The sequence below is a fragment of the Rhinopithecus roxellana genome, chromosome 6, assembly GCF_007565055.1.
Source record: "Rhinopithecus roxellana isolate Shanxi Qingling chromosome 6, ASM756505v1, whole genome shotgun sequence".
NCBI classification, from domain to species: Eukaryota; Metazoa; Chordata; class Mammalia; order Primates; family Cercopithecidae; genus Rhinopithecus; species Rhinopithecus roxellana.
Genome location: NC_044554.1, coordinates 121,776,040 through 121,799,573, shown reverse-complemented (window position 1 = coordinate 121,799,573; position 23,534 = coordinate 121,776,040). Strand labels below are relative to the sequence as shown.

Below are 23,534 nucleotides of genomic sequence, written 5' to 3'. Positions count from 1 at the left end.
TACTTTGGGAGGCCAAGGTGGGCAGATCATGAGGTCAAGAGTTCGAAACCAGCCTGGCCAACATGGTGAAAGCCCGTCTCTATTAAGAATACAAAAATTAGCTGGGTGTGGTGGAGAGTGCCTGTAATTCCAGCTACTCAGGAGGCTGAGGCAGGAGAATCACTTGAACCTGGGAGGTGGAGGTTGCAGTGAGCCGAGATTGTGCCACTGTACTCCAGCCTGGGAGACAGAGCAAGGCTGTCTCAGAGAAAAAAAAAAAAAGTACAGTAAAATAAAAATAAAAATTGACTGGATAACTGAATGAGAACAAAGTATAAGTTTTTCTTTCATATTCTTTGTACTCCCTTCAGTGTATATATCAGTATGGTAGAAGACCAGGAGTGAAAAGAGAAGACTATCTAAGACAAATCCCCAAGTTTCTGGTTGAATGTTGTTCCTTGAAATTGAGACGAGAGGAGAAGCTGGTTTAAGCAGCAGAAGTTAATAAATTCGTATTTTAATATGCTGATTGAAACATACCTAAAAGAGTTTTGAGTAGAGATAACTGATGAGATATATGACTCTGCAGCTCAGAAGGACTGACCTAAACATAGAGATCTAGAAGCAACGAAAGGATATGAAAAAAGCATTCAGATTAAGAGGATCAAATAAAGATCCCTGGTAAAATAGACAGGGTAGCTAAAGTCCAAAATGGAGGCTTGAAAAGCTACAGAAGCTAAGGGAAGAAAATATTATCAGAAAGCAGCAAATACTACAGTTGAGAAATAATAGATTAAAGCAAAAAGAAAACTAGTTCAAGATAGTACACTGAGCATGTGTTTATATCTGAGGTTACAAAGTGAAGGCTTGAACTTTAAATCCAGTCTATACTTTTATAGTGCTCTTTTGGGGACAAAATAGTTTTTGTTGTTGTCTGGCTGCTTTCTGTTTCCCAACCTTAAAATAGAATCCGTTTATTTTTGAATATTTCTGTGTGTGTGTGTTATATTTTCAGAGATGAAGTCTTAAGCTCTGTTGCCCAGGCAGGAGTGCAGTAGCACAATCATAGCTTATGCAGCCGCAAACTCCTAGGTTCAAGTGATCCTCCCACCTCAGCTTCTCAAGTAGCAGGGAGGATAGGCATGTGCCACCATGCCCGGTTTATATTTCCTAATATTTTTAAAAGAAAAAAAAAACCATATAAAATTAATAGATTAAAAGTACTAGCAACACTAGGCCCTGATTCCTACTTAATGGCAACAAGATGCATAAGCTGGGCAGCCGCAGCCCCTTTTGGATGAGGCATGTTTTCTCCAGGTTTCACTTGGCCTTGGCCTTCTTCATTTATTTTATTAACTAAATTATTGTAGGCATTTACATTTGTGATTAGTGATGTAAACCTCTTCCCTTTTGACTATGCAATTAAAATCATAGTAAAGAATATTTAAAAGGCATAAATCCATAATGAACAAGAAAATAAGAGATGAAACCAAAATAGATTCTACTCATATAAATCTACTGGAGTAGGTTTATAGATTTTTGGAAAGGCTGGATAAGGTTGTACTTAATTGCACAGAAACAGAGTGGAGAAGAAGAAACAGGAGGGAAAGAAAGAAGGGGAGAGAGATGGAGAGGAAGAATTTCAGCCAAAACATAACTCATCAACATTATAACTTTCACTATCAATTAAATCTTTCAAATCTGCCTAAACATTTTAATATTAACTGAACATCAAAAAGCACCCCCCAAAAATAGACATAGACATCTTTCTGGATTTCTTTCTACATGAGAATTACATTTATCCTTGCCAATATATGCCTTAAGTTGTTCTACTGATAGAGTTAATAAATTACACTGTGCCATGTATACTATCTTACCTAGTTTTCTATAGACGTTTTTAAAAATTGCTTGAACATAAAATTGACATATATAATGCTGTGTGAAACTAATTAGCTATGTACTAAGCAACTAAACTCATTACCAATTTTCTCTAAAACAGAAGGCCCACTGCTTTATGTTATAAGTAAAATTAAATGCAATTGTTTCACACAGTTTACCAGTTGATACATTATATATATTTTACATTATCATAATTCTAAAAACTCTCTAAAGGGGTTATTATTCGACTTGCAGAAATTCTTTCAGCTTACCAATATAAATTATCTACTACAAATATATGTCGCTTTTCCCAATCTCCTTTTTCACGTTCTCTTATTTTAGAAATTCTTGGTTGATAAAAGCAGCTTATAAAAAAGCAGGTAATACAATAAATGCAAATATTACAATATATTTTCCATTTCACAGACCTTGCTTAGTCGTGTTTGAAGTACCAAGAGTTTGTTGTATTCTTCTGTTACTTTGTTGAGAAGAGTGTGCATATTTTCTTGAAAGTCTGGATGGTAAACAATTATAATAATTTCACTTCACAGTAAAAGTCCGCATCTTCCAATAAATATTATTCACCTATTTATAACTTAAAAAAATTGCCTGCTACAAGTAAACCTCAGATATTTAGTAACTAAAAATTGAAATATCATTCATGGGAAATGCCTGCTACAAAGATAACTTGAAAATTTCATATTAAAATATGTTAATTTCTTTTGATAGTCATTAATTTATACACATTTTGTTCATTATCTATACAAATAGGGCTAGGAAACATTTTATCTGTGAAAGAACATCAAAAAAGTGTGAGGTTACTATTTGCTAAAACAAACTTATAGCAGATCTATATTAAGAAAGATACTAATATATTTCTTATTTCTTAATGTTAATCTTACTCATTTTAAAGCAAAAACCATTGACATGAACTTATTCAATAAATACAATAACTTTTAAAAATTTGGATCTATGGTATAAAAAGTTAAAAGAAAGAATTAGGATAAGGAAAAAGATAAGAGTAGAGAGAGAGAGGACAGACAATAGTGGACAGCTCCAATTATCTTCATATCACTGTTATTGCACTACAAAAATTTTAAATGTATATTAAATATAAGATTTCATGAACCTGAAAGGAGGATAAGATGTTAAGATGATAAATAACTTGGCTGGGTGATTAAATCATAATAAAAAGTAAAGATTTGTCATCAATTAATTTAAGAGGATTAAATACTGTTTAATAGTATGGTAAGCTTTTATTACCTTGAACTTCACATCTATAATCCTGTAATTCTGGATCTTCATTTTCAGAAGTGTAATCACCAGGATTCTCTCTATCTTCTGCATTTACTTCACATTTTAAAGCAGGAGTATAATATTCACCAAGGACACTGCATAAAGTCTGTCAACAACAAAATTGGGTATTTTAAGGAATTTAAAATTTGATTTCTACTTCTAAAGATCATTAAACATTATTCTCCTTGATGCAAGGCAGTCAAAATGGCACATAAAAATAATTAAGAAAACCTTCTCTCCATACCCTTATCAATCTGCAAAAGAAACAAGTCTAAATTTCTCTGTCTCTCTGGCATAAAATCTTAGGAAGATAATAATCTTCAATTGCAAAAAATCACAATTTTTTTTGCTTCCTTATAATAATAAAATTTATCTTATACTTCAATCAACGGCTTCCTAGCTTGGATCCTATTTCTGATGTTATCTCTGTAATCTCAAATACCTTTGAAAAAACACCACAGGACAAGGATGGAAGTTCAGAAATGCTGATCAGAAAGAAATCTATAAATTCTAAAGAAATTATATCAAGCAAGAGAATAACATTCATATACTTAAGAAAATATTCATAACACATGAGGCCAGGCGTGGTGACTCACGCCTGTAATCCCAGCACTTTGGGAGGTAGAGGCAGGTGGATCACCTGAGGTCAGGAGTTTGAGACCAGCCTGGCCAACATGGCAAAACCTCATCTCTACTAAAAATACAAAAACTAGCCAGGTGTGGTGGCCTGCATCTGTCATCCCAGATACTCGGTAGACGAGGCACAAGAATAGCTTGAACCTGGGAGGCAGAGGTCGCAGTGAACCGAGACTGTGCCACTGCACTCCAGCCTGGGAGACAGAGCAAGACTCTCTGTCTCAAATAAAAAAAGAAAAACAAAAAAGATTCCTAACACATGAGAATAGTTTTATGTAATTTATATACACACACAAAAATTGAAAATATGTGACACATTGTTTTGGTTCTTCTCCTGGGCAACAGACAATTCTATCATCATTTAAAACAATACATGCCCCATAATCATTTGATAAACTTTCAAATAACTTTTACCTTTGTTCCTCATATAACTAAAAAATTACCACCACCAACTTCTAGACTTAAAAATCAAATTGTTCACTGCTATTTCTTCAGATTTCTTGAGATTTGCTTAAACTATCCTGTCAATTAATAATTAAGTTTATTAAATTTTCAGCATAGCCCCTAAGATGCAGTTTTCTCACATTAGAGTTGATTTTAGAAACCGTAAACAATCACCCAATTTACAGACAAAGACACTGGGACCCAGAAAGATGGGTGCCATCTGAGTGTTTTGGGCTCACTCTACACAGTCTCCCAGGATGTCTCCATCTTGTCCTTGTAACTCATCTATGGCAACACCAACAATTACTGTCTGTTCTACAGGTGAGATAATTTACCTGAATTTCTTTTGTTTCAAACAGATTATCAGGAAAATTTTTAATGCTCATTTTAACTTAAAAACTCAGGAATACTTTCTAAGTACAGTTCTGAAGTAAGGTACTGGAGAAAACTAGGCTGGGTGATCATCAAATGAGTAGCAACTTATAATTTAGCACTCCTTGTGTAAAAGTACTTTTTATTTATTTTTTAAAATCTATTATTATTATTTTTTTTGAGACAGAGTCCTACTCTTGTCACCCAGGCTGGAGTGCAGTAGCATGATCTCCACTCATCAATGCAACCTCTGCCTCCCAAGCCCAAGCGATTCCAATGCCTCAGTCTCCCAAGTAGCTGGGACTATAGGCACATATCACCACGCCAGACTCATTTTTGTATTTTTTGGTAGAGACCAGGTTTCACCATGTTGGCCAGGCTGGTCTCGAAATCAAGTGATCCGCCCACCTGAGCCTCCCAAAGTGCTGGGATTACAAGTGTCAGCCACCACACCTGGCCATAAAAGTACTTTTAAACATCTTACCTGTAAAAAATAAGAACATTCTTCAGACACTGCCTTTCGAAGTTTTCCAATGAGCAGATGTAAAGGCTTTCCTTCATCACCTAATAGAACAGATAATGGATTAAGAGATTCAATTTACATACTTAAGAACTATGATAATATTTAACTTATGTTTCAACTGGTAACTCCCCTGCAATAAGAATCATTTTAAATTCTTTATTTCTTTGAGTTATTTTCCATTGCTCAACATTGTCTCAGAAAATTTGTGAGATTTTCCATTTCTATCCACAAAATGGTACAAAGCAGTGCCTTCTTTTTACTACAACCCAGCATAAAAAAACGCATCATATATCATAACCTATTACATACATCTATGTAAAACTGAAATAAAAATCTCAGAAATCAATATTTATTCTTCTACTATAGTGCCATGTACTCCAATGTTTTCTGTTCTACTATACTTTGGTTTTTTTTTTTTAAATGTTGATCATTACTCACTAAACTGACTTCACCACCCATTAATGGACCTATTAATTAGCCTCTAGTTTGAAAAACACTAACCTGTTTCAAGAGGACATCAATAAAAATATTACATGCTTAAAATCTTACTAAATTAAAACCCAAAGCACTCCTGAAATTTAAGTTTGTACTCTTATTTAAGCCGCTCTCAAATTTTACTTTTGAATGCAAACTTCTTTTCCATCCTCAGTAACATTTAGTTAATACTTACTGTTCACGGAAACGACAGCCTTAGTTGCTTACCTGGTGTTCTAATCACTAATCTCACCTCCCCCAACTCACCCCAGTGGTGTCATCATAAAATAAAAACCATATTGTGTTACTCTATTTAATAAACCCTGCAGTAGGTCTTATCACCAACAGCATAAGGCTTATACATGCTTCTTTCAGAATAAAACTTTTTCTAATCAAGCTCTTGCCAATCTCTCCAGCTATACCCCCAACTACTTTCTCACACAACTTGAACTCTCAATTTTTCAAAATGGGTGTACCTTTACACCTCAATTCTAAGGACTCCAGAGCCTCCCTTAGAATTCCAACCCCACTACTCTGTCTCCCACCTCACCCTACTCATCCTGCCAGGAAGCACTAGATGTTTCTCCTTTCTCCTCCCATTCTTTCTATTCATTCTTCTGCTGGAGAAATTGTTTATTTTATATATACTTTCTCAATGGATTGTGACGTCCTATTGGAAAATGATTTCAGCTTTCTCAAGCACTTAAATGAATGCCTAGTGATTATATGAACGACTGGAAATCACCTTCCTCTGTGGGTTCTATGACAAGGAAAAAATTATAGAATGGTGGGCTCTATCCAATACTTATTTGGATCATGGTACTTATAAGTCAGAAATCATTTTACCTGTTTCTTGAGTTTTCATATTCTGTAGCTCTAACTGGTGTATTTTCTGAAGTTCCTTGATCTTTTCCTCTTGAGCAGAAATAAGCTCCTCTTTAAGACTGCAAAGAGCTTTATCTTTTTCATTTTCCATATATTCACGGACCTGATCCACATGAGTTGAATAAACCAGAGAGAGGCAAATGCGTTGGGCTTCCATCTGTAGCCTTAAATCATTCTTAAAGTAAACATTATAATATTTGTAAATGACAAATCAAATAATTTAACTTCGATTTTTTGCATATACTGACTACAAGAGTTTAAAAATTCATAAGAGAACTGAAGTCTAATTTTTTTTCTGTCTTCATTCTGTTGCATTGATCTACTTTTCTTTTTCAAGGAAAGTAGCACAATGTTTTCATTGCCTCAGTTTTATACTAAATTGTGATATTTTTGGTATAGCTGGCATGACTCATTTTTTTTTGTTCTAAAATATTTTAAATGTACAGAAATGGAAATAATGAAGTAACCAACATTTATGTACTCACACCCCAAATTAATAAATGCTTTTTTTTTTTTTTTTTTTTTTGGAGACAGGGTCTTATTCTGTCACCCAGGCTGGAGTACAGTGGTGCAATCATGGCTCACTGCAGCCTTGACCTCCTGGGTTCAAGCGCTGCTCCCACCTCAGCCTCCCAAGTAGTTAGGACTACTGGTGCATGCCACCATGTCCAGCTAACTTTTTATTTTTAGGTAAAGATGAGGTCTCACTCTGTTGCCCAGGCTGGCCTGAAACTCCTGGGCTCAAGCCATCCTTCCAAAGTGCTGAGATTACAGGCATGAGCTACTGTACCCCACCCACTACTTGTTTTTATTCACTGTTATATCACTAGGGACTAAAACAGTGTGTAGAATGCAGTAGAGGCTCACTAAGTATTATTAAATAAAAGTTGACTTGTAGGGTCTCTTTCCTATATATTAGAATTTCACAAGGATCTCAATGAGTTTTGGGCTTTCCATTACACTCCACTGATCTATTTGTCCATCCTAGCATCAAACCATACTGTCTATCATGATTTTGTAGTAAATCTTGTTATCAGATGCAATACATTTTTCTAGGACTCTATTGATTATTCTTGAGTATTTACTTATCTGTATCAATTTTACAATCAGTTTTTCAAGATTCATGAAAAATTTCTTTGTAATTATGACTGGAAATACACTGAATACAGAGATTAATTTGGAGAGAACTGACATTTTTCTTTACATCTTTCCACTATGAATATGGTACATATTGCCATATAGTGAGGTATTTACATGCTTCAGTGTTTTATAATTTTCTTGACAAAAGTTCAAAACATCTTGTGTAGGGTTTATTTTGTTATTCATAAAGAAGTTTTCATATTCTTTATCTCATTTCTTATTCTTGTCAAATTGCATTGGCTAGGAACTACAAAGCAATGTTGAAATAGTAATGTTGAAAGCAGGTATCCTACACTTGATTCTATATTCAATTTTAATGGGAATGCTTCTATCATATTTTATTCTATACTTACTTGATATTAAGGAGAATGCTTCTAAATTTCACTATTAGAAATGTTATCTGCTAAATGTTTTAATGAAAACAATTACTGTGGTTAAGAAATTTCCCTTCTATTCTGGATTTTCTCCATTGAAAAAAAATTATATGAGTTATTACTTTTTTTATGGATTCTTTTCCAATATGTATTAAAATGCTTATATGGGTTGGACACAGTAACTTGTACTTATAATCCCAGCTACTCAGGAGGCTCAGGTGGGAGCATGGCTTGAGTCCAGGAATTCAAAACCAGCCTGGGCAACATAAAAAGACCCCATCTCTAAAAAAAATAATAATAAATTAGCCAGGAGCAGTAATATGTGCCTGTAGTCCCAGCTACTTAGGAGGCTGAGATGGGAAAACTGCCTGAGTCCAGGAGTTCAAGGTTGCAGTGAGCTATAATCATGCCACTGCACTCCAGCCTAGCAAGAGCAAGAACTTGTCTCTAAAAAAATAAAATAAGGCCAGGCATGATGGCTCACTCCTGTAATCCCAGCACTTTGGGAGGTCAATGTGGAATAACTGCTTGAGCCCAGGAGTTAAAGTGCCAGGGTTTGACCCGTAGACTTAGGCTGCACAACGGATGAATAACGTACTCAGACACCAGTATTCAGTAAAACAGTGGTTAGGGGCCAGGCTGCTCACAGAAAGAATTGCAGCAGCCGCATGCCCTGACTAGCTGGCCCTGTGGGCATTTATTCAACATAGATTTAATGACAAAGGCTTTGAGTCAACACACTTGTGGGTAATCTGGTCATCCTCCCCAGAGAGAGCAGTCCTGCAAATGATCAAAGGTCTGTCTTAGGACCACATGAGTAAACAAGCTCTTTAGATAAACTCTCTTACATTACAATGTACCTACGTCCTAAGCTTTTAAGAGAATTCACCTGCCTTCAATCAAATCTTTCACTGAAGCTATGCAAACCTCCCAGCCTTCCAAGAAGGTTTGTGTCTATTTCCTATAACTTTATCTCCCACCACCCTGACTGATCCCCTACATTTTAGACCTGCCTGGGCAATACAGTGAGATCCTCCTGTCTGTACAAAAATGTTTTAAAAAATCTTAGCTGGGCATGGTGCTATGTGCCTGTGGTCCCAGCTAGTTGCGAGGCTGAATTGGGAGGATCACTTGAGCCTGGGAGGTTGTAGCCACAGTGAAATGTGACTGTCCCACTGCCCTCCAGCCTGGGTGACAGAGCAAGATCCCATTTCAAAAACAAAACAAAATCAAAAATAAAATTGATCATATGGATTTTTTCCTGCTATCTATGAATGTGAAGTTAACATTAATAAATTTTTCAGATATTGAATTATTCTTCCATTCTTAGAATAATTTGCTAATATTTTATTTAGGATTTCTACAACCACTCATAAGTAAGATTCATCTATGATTTTATTTGTTTGTATTGTTCTTATCAGGTCTTCGTATCAATATTATACCAGTCTCATAAGATAACTGGGTTTTTCTTTTGTCTATCTTACCTTTCTTCTTTCCTTCTTTTCTTCCCTCTAGTTCTCTCTCTTTAATCCTATTTTATTAAGCAATTACATATTGATTGAGTTGGTAAGACCCACTTGTAAAATGGTCTCAGTCTAATATTTTTGGTTGGAGGAGAGGAGAGAGGGAAAACTTCTATGATTTCAAATTATTTAATGGTTATTGGTTTATTCAGGTTTTGTATTTCTATTTGAGTTGATTGAGGTAGTTTATATTCTTCCAGAAAACCATCCAGTTCATCTCTATTTTCAAAATTATTGATGGACATTTATTTATAGTATTCTTATATGAATCTCTATGGTATCTATACTTATGTTTTTATTTTCATTCATTTGATTTTGTTTGTTTTAGAGACAGGGTCTCACTCTGTCACCCAGACTGAAGTACAATGGTGCCATCAAAGCTCACTGCAGCCTCTAACTCCTGGGGTGAAGCGATTCTCCTACCTCAGCCTCTCAAATAGCTGAGACTACAGGCACATGCCATCATATCTGGCTGATTTTTAAATTTTTTGTGGAGACAGGCACCTTGCTATGTTGCCCAGGTTGGTCTCGAACTCCTGGGCTCAAGCAATCCTCCTGTCTCAGCCATCCAAAGCACTGGGATTATAGGTGCGAGCAACTGCACCAAGCCTCATTTGGTTTATGTCTTTTTTTCCCTGATCATATTCTTCTTCTTCTTTTTTTTTTTTTTGACAGAGTCTCACTCTGTTGCTAGGCTGGAGTGCAGTGGCGCGATCTCAGCTCACTGCAACCTCTGTCTCTGGGGTTCAAGCAATTCTCCTGCCTCAACCTCCCAAGTAGCTGAGACTACAGGTGTGCACCACCACGCCCAGCTAATTTTTTGTATTTTTAGTAGAGACAGGGTTTCACCATGTTGGCCAGGATGGTCTTGATCCCTGACCTCATGATCCACCTGCCTCAGCCTCCCAAAGTGCTGGGATTACAGGCGTGAGCCACCATGCCTGGCCCATATTTTTTTTTTTTTTTTTTTTTTTTTTTGAGATAGAGCCTCCCTTTGTCACCCAGGCTGGAGTGCAGTGGTGCGATCTTGGCTCACTGCAACCTCCACCTCCTGGGTTCAAGCAATTCTCCTGCCTCAGTCCCCTGAGTAGCTGGGATTACAGAAGCATGCCACCAGGCCCAGCTAATTTTTTGTATTTTTAGTAGAGATGGGGTTTCACCGTGTTAGCCAGGATGGTCTCGATCTCCTGGTCTCACCTTGGGATCCACCCACCTTGGCCTACCAAAGTGCTAGGATTACAGGTGTGAGCCACCGCACCCACTGGCCCATATTCTTGAAAGTTCAATACTTTACTAGTATTTTTTTTTTTTTTTCGAGACACAGTCTTGCTCTGTCACCTACGCTGGAGTGCAGTGGCGCAATCTCAGCTCACTACAACCTCTGTCTCCTGGGTTCAAGAAATTCTCCTGCCTCAGCCTTCTGAATAGCTGGGATTACAGGCACATGCTCCCATGCCCGGCTAATTTTTCTATTTTTAGTAGAGACGGGGTTTCACCATGTTGGTCAGGTCAGTCTTGAACTCCTGACCTCATGATCTGTCCACCTCAGCCTCCCAAAGTGCTGGGATTACAGGTGTGAGCCACCATGCCCAGCCACTAGTGTTTACAAATAATAAACTTTCAAAATCCTTGAAAACTCTTCTTCCTGTTTTGGTTATTCTAACTTTGCTTATTTTGTTCTTAACTTTATTATTTCCTTCTTTCTACTTTTCTTAAGTCTACATGCTCTGATATTCTAGCTTCTAGAACTAACAGCTTAACTCATTTTCAATATTTATAAAATCAGTACATTTAAGGCTAAAAATTATTCAACATATCATGTTAAATGCATTCTGCATTTTTCAAAACTATTCTTGACTCTTCTTGTGCATTTCTTCTTCCAGATCAACTATACAGCAGTTACTATTCTGTGTTTTTCAAAAATATTCTTGACTCTTGTGCATTTCTTCTTCCAGATAAACTATACACCAATTACTAAGCTGAATTTCAGTAACTTTTCATTGTGAGTTGGAATGGAACTACATAAGGATTATAGATTAATCTAGAGATAACCTGGATTTTTACAATATTCAAATCTTCCCACTCAGAAATGAGACTTTTCATTTATTCAAGTCTCTTATCCTTCATTAAAGTGCACAATTTTATTTACATTGGCTTATTCATATTTATTTTACATTAAAAATGTAAATCACTTGAGGTCAGGAGTTCAAGACTAGCCTGGCCAACATGGTGAAACCCCATCTGAACTAAAAATACAAAAATTAGCCAGGCATAGTGGTGGCCACCTGTAATCCCAGCTACTCGATAGGCTGAATTTGTAGTGAGCTGAGATCCACTCTAGCCTGGGTGACAGAGTGAGACTCTGTCTAAAAAAAAAAAAAAGAAAAAAAAAGAATTTCATTTCTCATGTTTAATTTTTAATTTAATTATACATGTGAATTATGACAATTAAGTATCTTTCTCTCCAACCATACCATGTGTCTTTTTGTCTTTGCAACGGTTAGGACCTACACAACAGAACAGCAAGTGACAAAAGTTATTCTGATCTTCCCGACTCTAACATGAAGGCCTGTGCTATTTCACTGTTGGTTCTGGATAAGTGGGCTTTATTTATTACCCCCCTTTTATTCATGCATTCATTCATTCATTTAAAAAAATTATTTACTGCCTATCATGTGTTAGACATTATCCTAGGCACTAGAGATACAGGAGACTGGGTCCCTCCTCTCAAGGAGCTGATTATTCTAGTGGTTCCTGCTGTAGTTTCTAAGCTCCGGTATCTCTTTTGATTCTAATAATTATCTTCGAGTTTAAACACATACACTTCAATCTATGACCTCTCCCAGCATCAATAATTAATCAGTATCTATAAAATTCCTGTCACCCTTCTTCCTTGCATCCCAACTCTGAAAAGACTTCTATGTTTTTATTTTTCTCCTTCCGCCTAAACTTCCTAAGTATATATGAGATATTTTTGTGGCATCCACATTATTTCAAGCATATTTAGGCTGCTCTTAGGTGTTACCATAGTGTAAGTCACTGCTCGATTTCTTCTGTGAACTTCCCTTCCCATCAATAAAGAGGTTTGTCTTGGTAATGATGAATGAGCAGGAAGTTTACAGGCTTGCTCCCCTTTACTTTATGTAGTCAATGTCACATAGAGGGTATCTGAATGCCATCAAAAGTATCTTTTTAGTATCTCTTTTTTTGTTGTTGTTGTTGAGATGGAGTCTCACTCTGTTGCCCAGGCTGGAGTGCAGTGGCCGGATCTCAGCTCACTGCAAGCTCCGCCTCCTGGGTTTACGCCATTCTCCTGCCTCAGCCTCCCAAGTAGCTGGCACTACAGGCACCCGCCACCTCGCCCGGCTAGTTTTTTGTATTTTTTTAGTAGAGACGGGGTTTCACTGTGTTAGCCAGGATGGTCTCAATCTCCTGACCTCGTGATCCGCCCGTCTCGGCCTCCCAAAGTGTTAGTATCTCTTTATTAGAGAAAATAGAATTCTGGCTGGGGACAAACACTCATGCCTATAATCCCAGCACTTTAGGAGGCCAAGTCAAGAAGATTGTTTAATTTAAGCCCAGGAGTTTGAGACCAGCCTGGGCAACATGGCAAATCCCTACCTCTACAAAAAATACAAAAAACTAGCTGGGTGTGTGATGCATGCCTGTAATCCCAGCTACTCAGGAGGCTGAAGTAAGAGGATCACCTGAGTCCAGGAGGTCAAGGCTGCAGGATGCTGTGATTGCACCATGAGACTCTAGTCTGGATAGCAGTGAGAGCCTGTCTCAAAAAAAAAAAAAAAAAAAAAAAAAAAAAAAAGAAAATTAGAATTCTTACTAAGAAAATTTGACCATTTCGACAGCTCAGGGTCAAATTCAGGCCTTCTTCCAAAAATGCTTTCTGAAAAAAATTAAAAGATGTGTGACATTTTCACAAGTAACTGCCACACATTATGGTTTTGAAAACAATTCCAGACATTTAACAGAACACTAACAGTTAAGCAATTTGGCCAGGCACAGTGGCTCGCACCTGTAATCCCAGCACTTTGGGAGGCCGAGGCTGTTGGATCACCTAAGGTCAGAAGTTTGAGACCAATCTGGCCAACATGGTGAAACCTTGTCTCTACTAAAAGTACAAAAATTACCCAGGCGTGATGGCGCATGCCTGTAATCCCAGCTACTCAGGAGGCTGAGGCAGGACAATTGATTGCACCTGGGAGGTGGAGGTTGCAGTGAGCTGAGATCACGCCACTGCATTCCAGCCCGGGTGACAGAGTGGGACTCGGTCTCAAAAAAAAAAAAAAAAAAAAAACTGTTAAGCAATTTGAATTTCTTGATGCTATTTAGGCAATTAAATATATAAAATATCTCTACATTTGATAAAACTCATAAATATAAAATATCTCGACATTTGATATAAGATCACAAATATGATATATTTAGGAATAAAAAGAGAAAATTTTCCAAAGACTTCCAAAGTCTGTAGGATTCTCCAAGGTCTGGTCTCTTTCTCCTTCAAACTCTTCTTCCACTCTCCTGCTCTCTCAAACTCAACTACACAGGCCTTCATTCTGTTCTTTAAACTTACCCATGTCTTTACAATTGCTCTAACTTCAATGTCATTCAGATCTCAGTTGAAATGTCAATTCCTCCTACAGACCTTTCCTGACCATCATATTTAATGTTGTTATTACCCTCTCTCTCCATCATTCTCTATCACATTATCCTATTTCTTCATAGAATTTATCACTATTTCTAACTATCCTACTTGTTTCATTAATCACCTGCCTCCCTGACTAAAATACATGTTCTTTGAGACCAGAAACTTCTCTCTTGTTGGCCACTATATTCGTACTCGCCAAGAGAGTCAATAAACATTTGTTAGATAAATGAAGAAACACATAAAACTTTAGTTAGCATCATTACACTGTAGATAGCAGAATTTTCCTGTTATTTTAATATCAGTATCTGGCAAATATAAATTATCAGGAGTGATCTGTTATTATATACATATAATTCTTTAACTATATTTAGAGTTAATACTGTTTTTTTCCCTTCAGGTATAACAAAGACTCTGAAAAAACTCTAGGACTTAAATCAAGGAGTTTTCTTTCTTCCAGGAAAATATAATTTCATAACCACCTAACAACTATAAAGACTACTAAAAAGCTTAGGAGTTCATTTTCAGTTGTGGAGACTTGAAAACATCACTATGAAATAAAAACTGAAACAAATCTTTGAGATTGTAACAAAAATTATAAAATGAAATTAGTAACTTTTCTAATGATGAGATTCTCCACAAAGTTATACAAACTCGTCTTTCCAAAGAAAATCTGAATCCATTAGTGTGTTTTATTTCCTGAGCAGAATATACAACATAGATTGAAAGAAAGTCAACAATGGTTAAAAAAAAAATACTTAAATGATAGGTCCAAGTTAAAATTACATTAGAGGGTTCATTTTCATTCTCTTCTAAGGATATGAATTTATGTTTTATGAAGGTGAAACCTTAGTGTGAAATGTACATTTTCTTTTTTTCTTTTCTTTTTTTGAGACAGAGTCTCACTCTCTTGTCCAGGCTGGAGCGCAGTGGCGCGATCTTGGCTCACTGCAAGCTCTGCCTCCCGGGTTCACGCCATTTTCCTGCCTCAGTCTCCCCAGCAGCTGGGACTACAGCACACCCGCCACCATGCCCAGCTAATTTTTTGTGTTTTGAGTAGAGACGAGATTTCACCAAGTTAGCCAGGATGGTCTCCATCTCCTGACCTTGTAATCCAGCAGCCTTGGCCTCCCAAAGTGCTAGGATTACAGGCGTGAGCCACTGCGCCTGGCCGAAATGTACATTTTCATTGTGCTTTACCATATGTAAATAAGTAAACATACCTGTTCTGATTTAAGTACATTGAGTTCTTTCTGAAGCTTATCATTTTCACTTGGTTGAGTTGCTCTAAGTGATGATTCCTTTGTTACAGATGGTAAGTGATCCAAAATCAACTGTTCTTGCGTACTTTCTTTTCCAGTAGTCATATTTTCAAAAGAAACTTTATCTTCCACCATTATTTTTGATTCTTCACCAAAACTTTTATTTACTTTAGAAACTGATCCTTCAGCATCCCTGCTTGTTATAGTCACAACTCCATCTGATAAAGAGCTTACTTGAGTATCACATGACTGTACATTTTCTGCCCTGTTGTGGTTAATAATGATTTCTAGCTCTCTACATCTCAATAAAACTTGCTCTTTCTCTTGCTTTAAAGATTTAACTTCTTCATTTAGAAAACTAATCTCACTATGTTTCTGTTTCAATTGTTCAGAAAGATCAGCTAGTCTCTGTGACAGCTCTAATTTCTCTCGCTTGGTTACCTCAAGTTTTTCCATGAGTTCTGTTGTATCCTTCTCAACAACCTCACCCATTTCCAATGTTTCTGCTACAAAAGTTTTGTCTTCATCAAAGACAGAACTTTTCATTTTCACTGTAGTTGGATTTATTCTTTGCAAATGAAGCTCTTCATTAAGTGCTTTAAGCTTACTTTTATACTCTAATTCCTGTTTATTTTTACTGTCTTCTAAATCATCTTTTACTTTGAGAAGGCAAGCATACTCCTCTTGTAACTCTTGATAGTTAACTTCAAAGTTTTTTTCAGCAAATGAAAAAGTGTTCCTTTGCTTTTCAATCTCCTCATTTAGCTGAATACATTGCTGTTTGAGGTCCTCATTTTCCTCTGTAAGTATTTCTATTTCTTTTTCCCAGACAGAGTCTTTGGATTTGGACTTAATGGAGTCTATGAAAATCAATCGTTCTTCTTGGTTATCAGGAGTATGTATTTTCAACATGTCTTCAAGGGCTTTCTTTTCATCTTTAAGAATGCTATTCTCTGCTTCAAGTTGTGCGAATTTTTCTTGAAGATCATTCTCTTTTTCCTTCATCTGTTTTTCTAATAGCTCTGTTTTAAGTTGTAATTCTTGAACTTCTTGTTCAAGTGTACCCTTTTCCTTTTCTTCTTGTCTGAGTATTTCAATTTCTTTTTGAAGTTCATTGATTTGAAGAGTCATTTCTTCTGACTTTGAATTTACAAGAGACTGCTGTAAATCTTTTAGCTTCGAAATTTCCAAAATTAATTGATTCTGCTTAGTTATCAAATTGTCTTTTTCAAACTGCATGGTTTCTATCTTTTGACTCATTTCATTCTGTAAACCATCTATCTGCTGTTTATAGTGAATGCCTAAATTATCTTTAAGTTTTTCAATATTTATTCGATGTTCAATTTCTAAGTCTTCCTTCAGTTTGGAAAGTTCTTCTTCATGACTAAATAGAAGCTGTGTTCTCAGCCTCTCTAATTCAGCTTCTTGTGATTCAGCCATTCTGTCTAACACAGCATTCTTTTCTTTTTCTAACATTTCAAGTTTTATCTTATAATTTGTAACTTCTGCTTCATGTTTTAATTCTAGTTCCTTTCGGGATTCAGATGCAGAAACAATCTCAGCTTTCAAATCTTCCACTGTACTAAGGGACTTTTGTGCTTCATTCAGTTTACTTTCTTGTTCAGCTATTGTCTGTCTAGCTCTCTGAATTTGTTCCCTTGAAAAGCTCAATTCTTCAAAAAGGTCTTCAAGTTGTCTCTGCAGAGCACACTTTTCTTCTAAAATTACTCCTAGTTCTTCCTTGAGTTTTTCCTTTTGAGAGTTAGTATCTTGCAATTTTATATTCAGTTCATTTATTGCCACATTCATTAACTTTATCTGATCTTCATTAACTGTAATATTTGGATATGACCTTAAAGCATTCTCCATTTCTCCCTTATGCCGTGTTTTAAGTTCCTCCATCTGTGACACGTGTTGTCTTATTAATTCTTGTTTCATTTGCACTATCTGCTGCCCATACATCTCATCCAGCTCTGCTCGGAGTTGTTCTAACTTCCTTTGTGTTTCTTGTTCCATTCGTTGTACTATATCAGTTTCGAACTGGCTGTCTTTATGATATCTCTTCTGAAGTTCTTCGACTGTCCCCATTAACTGTTTTATTTCTTCAGAAGATTGTCTTTCTTTTTGCTTAGAATTAGTCAGCTCTAATTTCATATTTTTTATTTCTTGGTTCTTTTGCACAAACTGTTCTTGTAATTCTCCTAGTAATTTATCAGCAGCTGTTAATTTATCCTTTAGCTCAACAGTTTTCTTTTCTTCTTCTATTATTTTTGTGTTTAATTCTTCAATGATTGCCTCCTTTTCCTGTATTTCTTCTTTATTTGAGTTTTCTACTTTTTTATCTTGTTCCTTTAGGGAAAAAAATGAAAATGTAAGAATGGCATTTTTAGCTTCTGGCAAATTATACCGCTTCATCTCACTACCAAAAGATTGATAGAAGTTTCCTTTTTAAAAAATTCTACAAAAAGTAAATGTTGGTCCTGCCCCTCAATTTTTTCCACAATAATGAGACCTAGAACTCGTGTACCCAACACTACTTGCGAGCCAACACTATAGTAGTTACGGCCTTCTTAGAAGAAATTTCTCTTAACATTTCTGTGATTAAAATTTTTAGTTTAAAAACCCAGTCTGATTTTAGATGTCTCCAAACTGTTATATTCTCATTTTTCCTATTAACTGATCAACATTCTAAATATTTAGTATTCTCTATAGCTAAAGTACTGCATATACTCTAACCACATTCAGAAAGATAAAAACAAATCAAAGTTCCTCACATGTATTCTGGTGACTTCAATGTGTGTCATGGGCAAGGGCTATGGAAAAAGAAAAACAACAAAAACAGATTCCTAGATTCCTAACGGTCTGTCTTAACTTCAGTCCTGGGCTCTTAAGTCAGTCAGAAATTTAGAGATATGCAATGCTTAAAAGGTTGAACCTCAAGTGACATCTAAGACAACTATACCATTTATGGCATATCAACTTGGTCCTAAACTTTTGGTTTAAACAGAGTTTTGAAAGCAAAGCAGATACTCTCCCCCAGTTCTTATTTGGGATTCTATTCTGGAACGCAGACAAGGCTAAGCGCAGACACAGGTGAAGGCATATCTGTTATCGTGATTACTTCAGCATGACAAAGTCAAGCAGAGGCCCTTGGTCAAAGTTTTGCTTCAGTGACTTAGTTGCTTCTGTAAGTAATAGAGCGCTATAGTCTCAAAAACAAATAAATACATGAAATCTACAGAATGGATCAGAACATAAGTAGGTAAGTAAAATTATTTTAAGGAGACAGGAGTTCCAGGCAAACAGGACTGAAAGGTGCCTTGAATGAATGTATTAACTTATCTAAAGAAGAAACATCAAGGCTGAGAAAAAAACCTCAGAGGGAAATATTGGCAGTGCCCATTCAAATACAGCCTTTGAGAATTCTGGTCGCTCTAGAAAAAATATTACCTAATGTAGAAAGAAACGTCAGGGGTTGTAGCAAACAGCATTTAAGAATTCCCATCTATAGGCATGATCATTCCTACTGTGAGAGAGATAGATCAGGTTATCTCAGCCTAATGCCCCTGAACATGTGATTCCTCTAAAACCTTTTGATCTCATGGTCACTAACTAACTTTATAATTATTATTTGGCTTTTAAAATTCATTTGCCCATGGAAATAATATAAAAATCCAATGAGCTTGAAATATTTAGGTCCCTGTGATAATGATTTCTCATTGTAAATTAATAATCTTATTCAAGCTTTCAACATTAGCCTCATGGTGAAACCCCGTCTCTACTAAAAATACAAAAATTAGCCGGGTATGAGGGTGGGCGCCTGTGATCCCAGCTACTCAGGAGGCTAAGGCAGGAGAATCACATGAACCTGGAGGGCAGAGGTTGCAGTGAGCTGAGATCTCACCATTGGACTCCAGCCTGTGAGACAGAGCGAGACTCTGTCTCAAAACAAACAAAAAAATTAGCCTCGTGAACTTGGAAAATCTGAGTTCACTTCTGAGGTAGCTCGTCTCAGTTGACAGGGGGAAAAAAAAATCAGACTTCTGAACCTACAAGTTGAAGGCCAGATTCTGTACTATACAAATTAACCAAGGCAATGAATGTTATCCTATGCAGCCTCTTGGGCAAAATTCTATCAGCTTTTGTCTTGGTATCACATATCCCACCCAATATTACCATGTTATTACCAAGTCCTGAGCCTTCTTACTTCCAACTCTGCACTACAACAGGATATTAGTAAATCAGTTTAATCTCCTTTAATCCCAGTGTTTTCATCCGTACAATAAAGATAATATTATTTCCTCTATCTCACAGAATATGCTAAAATAAAATATCATCTATTAAGGCATTTTATTCTTACTGTACTATTAATATATACAAGTATAATATATTTACATACTAGAAAGAAATCTATAACACATTCGGAGCCTATGAGAATGTAAAATCGGTTCATGGTGGTCAATTCCAGTTAAACTGTTAAATAAGTAACTAAGTTTGAAAAATGTTAATGTTATAAAATCTAACTTTTCTGTTTCCTGATTTCTGTAAGGGAGGGGGGCCTTCATAAAACAGTATCATTTAATTCAAAATTGTCCAACACCTGATATAATAACAACCAACAATAATTCTTCATTCAACCATTAAACAACACAAACTTATGGTTTATTTTTCTTAGTATCACTTATTTCAAAGTACATGGTTTCAAACCACTTACATTTTGTGGTCTTAAAAAAAAAAAAAAAAAGCCCTGTGGTTGAATACACTATCTTTTGGAAATACACCTGAGATGGTGGGGAATAATATGCTATGGCACGATGGGAAGTTTGCAGGATTAGGACAATGAGAATGAGCTTCTGATCATTGACACAGTTGTGTAAGGAAGGGGTCCCCAACCTCCAGGCTGCAGACCCAGTACCGGTTGGGGCCTGTTAAGGACTGGGCTCCACAGCAGGAGGTAAGCGAGCAGTAAGCTCGCCTGTCAGAGCAGCTGCGGCATTAGATTCTCATAGGAGCTCAAACCTTATTGTGAACTGTCCATGTGAAGGATCTAGGTTGCAAGCTCCTTATGTGAATCTAACTAATGCCTGATGTCATCCCCAAACCATTCCTCCCCCAAGTCTGTGGAAAAAGTGTCTTCCACGAAACTGGTCCTTGGTGCCAAAAAGGTTGGGGACCACTGGTCTAGGGAACAAAGACCATTTCATTTGTGACCCTAATGCCTTAGGGGACTCTAATGCCTCAGCTGCCAATAGAACTATTACTCGGGGGGATTCATTTTCTTAAGAATAAAAATTTTAAAAATATGTATATAGTGAAAAACAGATTGATAAAAGTATTCTTGTTACATTCAAATAAACAAAGGTTATTCCCCCTACAAAAATGAATTACTTGAATTTTAGATAATCTCAATTTACATGGCCCACAGAGTAAATATAATACAATCCAATCTCCAGGCTCTTCTCACCAAGCCCTAGATTATCCTTCTACTCTTACCTCCTGAAAAGATTAACCTTCAAAGACTACTGTTTCTAGATAAATTACACCATTTTTTGATCCTTACTGATTTTTAACATGTTTTGTCCTAAGTCTTTATGCCTACTCCACACTCTGCCTAAAATGTTCTCCCCATTTCTATCAGTTGAGATCCTTAATTTATCCACTTGTTTACGAAGTAAGTATTGAGTAGCTACTATGTTCCATGCGTTAGACCAAATGCTGGGGAAACAAAATACAATTAAAAAGGAGTTGTCCCAACTTACAAACTTAACTGAAATAGAAACTCCTCCACTAAAGCCTACCCTGAATCTCTTCCCTCATGAAGCCAGACCTATTCAGAACTTTCAAAGCACTTTTGGCCCACATTTATTCTGGTTTTGTGGTGTCCTTTGTACATGCCATAGCTCTCCTACTAATCCATGAGTTCCAGTGAAGAAAAGGGCACACTTTAAGCCTCACTGTATTTCTTTCAAGGGCCTGCTATAAAAATAGGTGTTCTGTAAACACTTACCTAATTATTTTTAAATTACCTTATAGTTGTAAAGCACGTATTTTTCATAATTTCATCGTCTCCAATTTGTACACTCCCTATTATTTAAAAGCAGTCTCTGGAGTCAGACAACCTAGATTTGAAATCTGGCTCTATCAACTTACTACCTGTGTATACCAGAGCAATTTACCTCATCTTGCTTTGTCTTGGTGTCCTCATTTAGAAAATAGGAGTGATAATGGTACTTCTATTGCACAGGCCTATGGTGATGATTCAATGAGTTAATATGTGTAAGATGCTTTGAATACTGTGTATTACACAGTAAGCACTTAATAAATGCTAATTACTACGATTATTATTATCCAAACAATACTCTTGTCTTGGTAATTTCTCAATATCTTGCAGAAGAACCTCCTAAGTTTATAAAAAGTATTATATTGCATGTACAATCCATCCTCATTCTTTGCAGATTCCATATTTGTGAGTTCTTACTAAAATTTATTTGTAACCCCCAAATCAATGCTCATGGTGCTTTCAGTCATTTGTATGTGTGCACAGAGTGACAAAAAATTTGAGTTACTGGACATACACTTTTAGCTGAGGTCAAACAAAGTGACCACACTGCCTTGTTCATCCCTTATAGAGAGGACCAGAGGGATGGAGAGGACCCGAGGCAGTGCAGTATAGTATAGGAAGCTCCAGCTCTGGGGCAACTGACAGGATCTGAATCCCAGTCTGACACCTGTTAGTGGGGCGGCCTCAGGCAAGTCACTTCTGAACCTTGAGTTCTCTTTTAAAAAATAAAGAAACAATCTTCCAGGATGAGTAGTTTTTATGATTTAAGATTATAATCAATGTGATATACATATATGTAAAATATACACACCCATACACAGACACATACTTCCTCCACCAACCCCCCACCAGAGAACTTATTTGCTAAATAAATGTTCCCAGAAACTTAAGTTTATGGAACATAACTTATGTAAATAAAGAGAACTGACTACATTCGATTTTTTTTCTCATTAAAATCCATAAAATTTCTTTCTGTTGTGAAAATATTTTCTGAATTTCACAACCATGGCTAAAATAAGTGGAAATAATTATAAATGACAAAAAAACCTATCGTTATAAATTCAGATTTTCCTGCTAATTCAGTTTAACATAGGTTGATCACTTTTAGGGAACTCAGTAATGACTACTATCTTAAAAACTCTATTACTGAGATTCCCATTTGCTTTTGAAATAAATTACACAAAGAGCTTAATTATGAAATTTTGTGATTCATGTGCCTAACAAAAAAAGTCACTTGCATAAAAAACTTTAAACTGTAAAGCTTCTACAAGTTAGCTGACTTCCTTAAAATAAACATACCATTTCATATACTTTAATTTTTTCTTGCAAGAAACTAATCTGCATTGTGAAGTCTTCTTTCTTTTTCTGATAATCTTCTAGTAAGTGGTCTTGTTCTTCAAGCTGCTGTTGATGAGTGAGGATCTGTTGTTTGGCTTGTAGTAAGTCTGCAGCTGTGCTACTATGAGTGCTGTTTCTCAGAGTTTCACTAGCCTGTAACTGAAAATAGAAACCTCAAAATGTTAAATTCTGAAGTGACTGTATTAGGGAATAGACACCTTTGGGGTGTGCCTGCAATAGCTCTCTGGGAACTTTGCAGGCTTGAGACCCTAGCAAACATGCTACCTTGGCTAACTAGATAGGTATACCCAAGCCGAGCCAATAAAACTATCTTTTCCATGATACAGCAGAGAAGCTAGGTCTCCTGAGACTGAGGTAGATATGGGAAGAAAAGTGGGGCCTCAAAGACAGTACTTCCCAAATTCTCCGTGGCTTTCCAGTTTGTAGTTCCAATCCCTTTTAGAGGCCTGGTTGTATTTCTGCCCTTGGGCTCTGGAAACAGCCTGAATCCTTACACTAAATACCTCCCTTTTGCTTAAGCTATTTCCAATTGTTTTGCTACTTGCCATCAGAAATTCTGATTAATGCAATTAGATTTCTGTGGCTCTAATTAAAAGAAAATGGAATATATTTAGTCTTATTATCATTTAGAACCTAACTAAAATAAACCATACCAGAATTGGCAAAGG

General features: G+C 36.3%; 1 protein-coding gene across 1 annotated transcript in view; it reads right to left on the bottom strand.

Annotated features, from left to right (window-relative positions):
* The window catches only part of AKAP9 (A-kinase anchoring protein 9), a 177,421-nt gene that overhangs the window by 96,259 nt on the left and 57,628 nt on the right, over positions 1–23,534 (bottom strand). Inside the window, 6 exon segments of the mRNA XM_030932036.1 lie at positions 2,286–2,371; positions 3,121–3,259; positions 5,090–5,169; positions 6,449–6,662; positions 15,408–17,795; positions 22,807–23,004. Of these exon segments, the coding sequence (XP_030787896.1) occupies positions 2,286–2,371; positions 3,121–3,259; positions 5,090–5,169; positions 6,449–6,662; positions 15,408–17,795; positions 22,807–23,004 (3,105 nt within the window).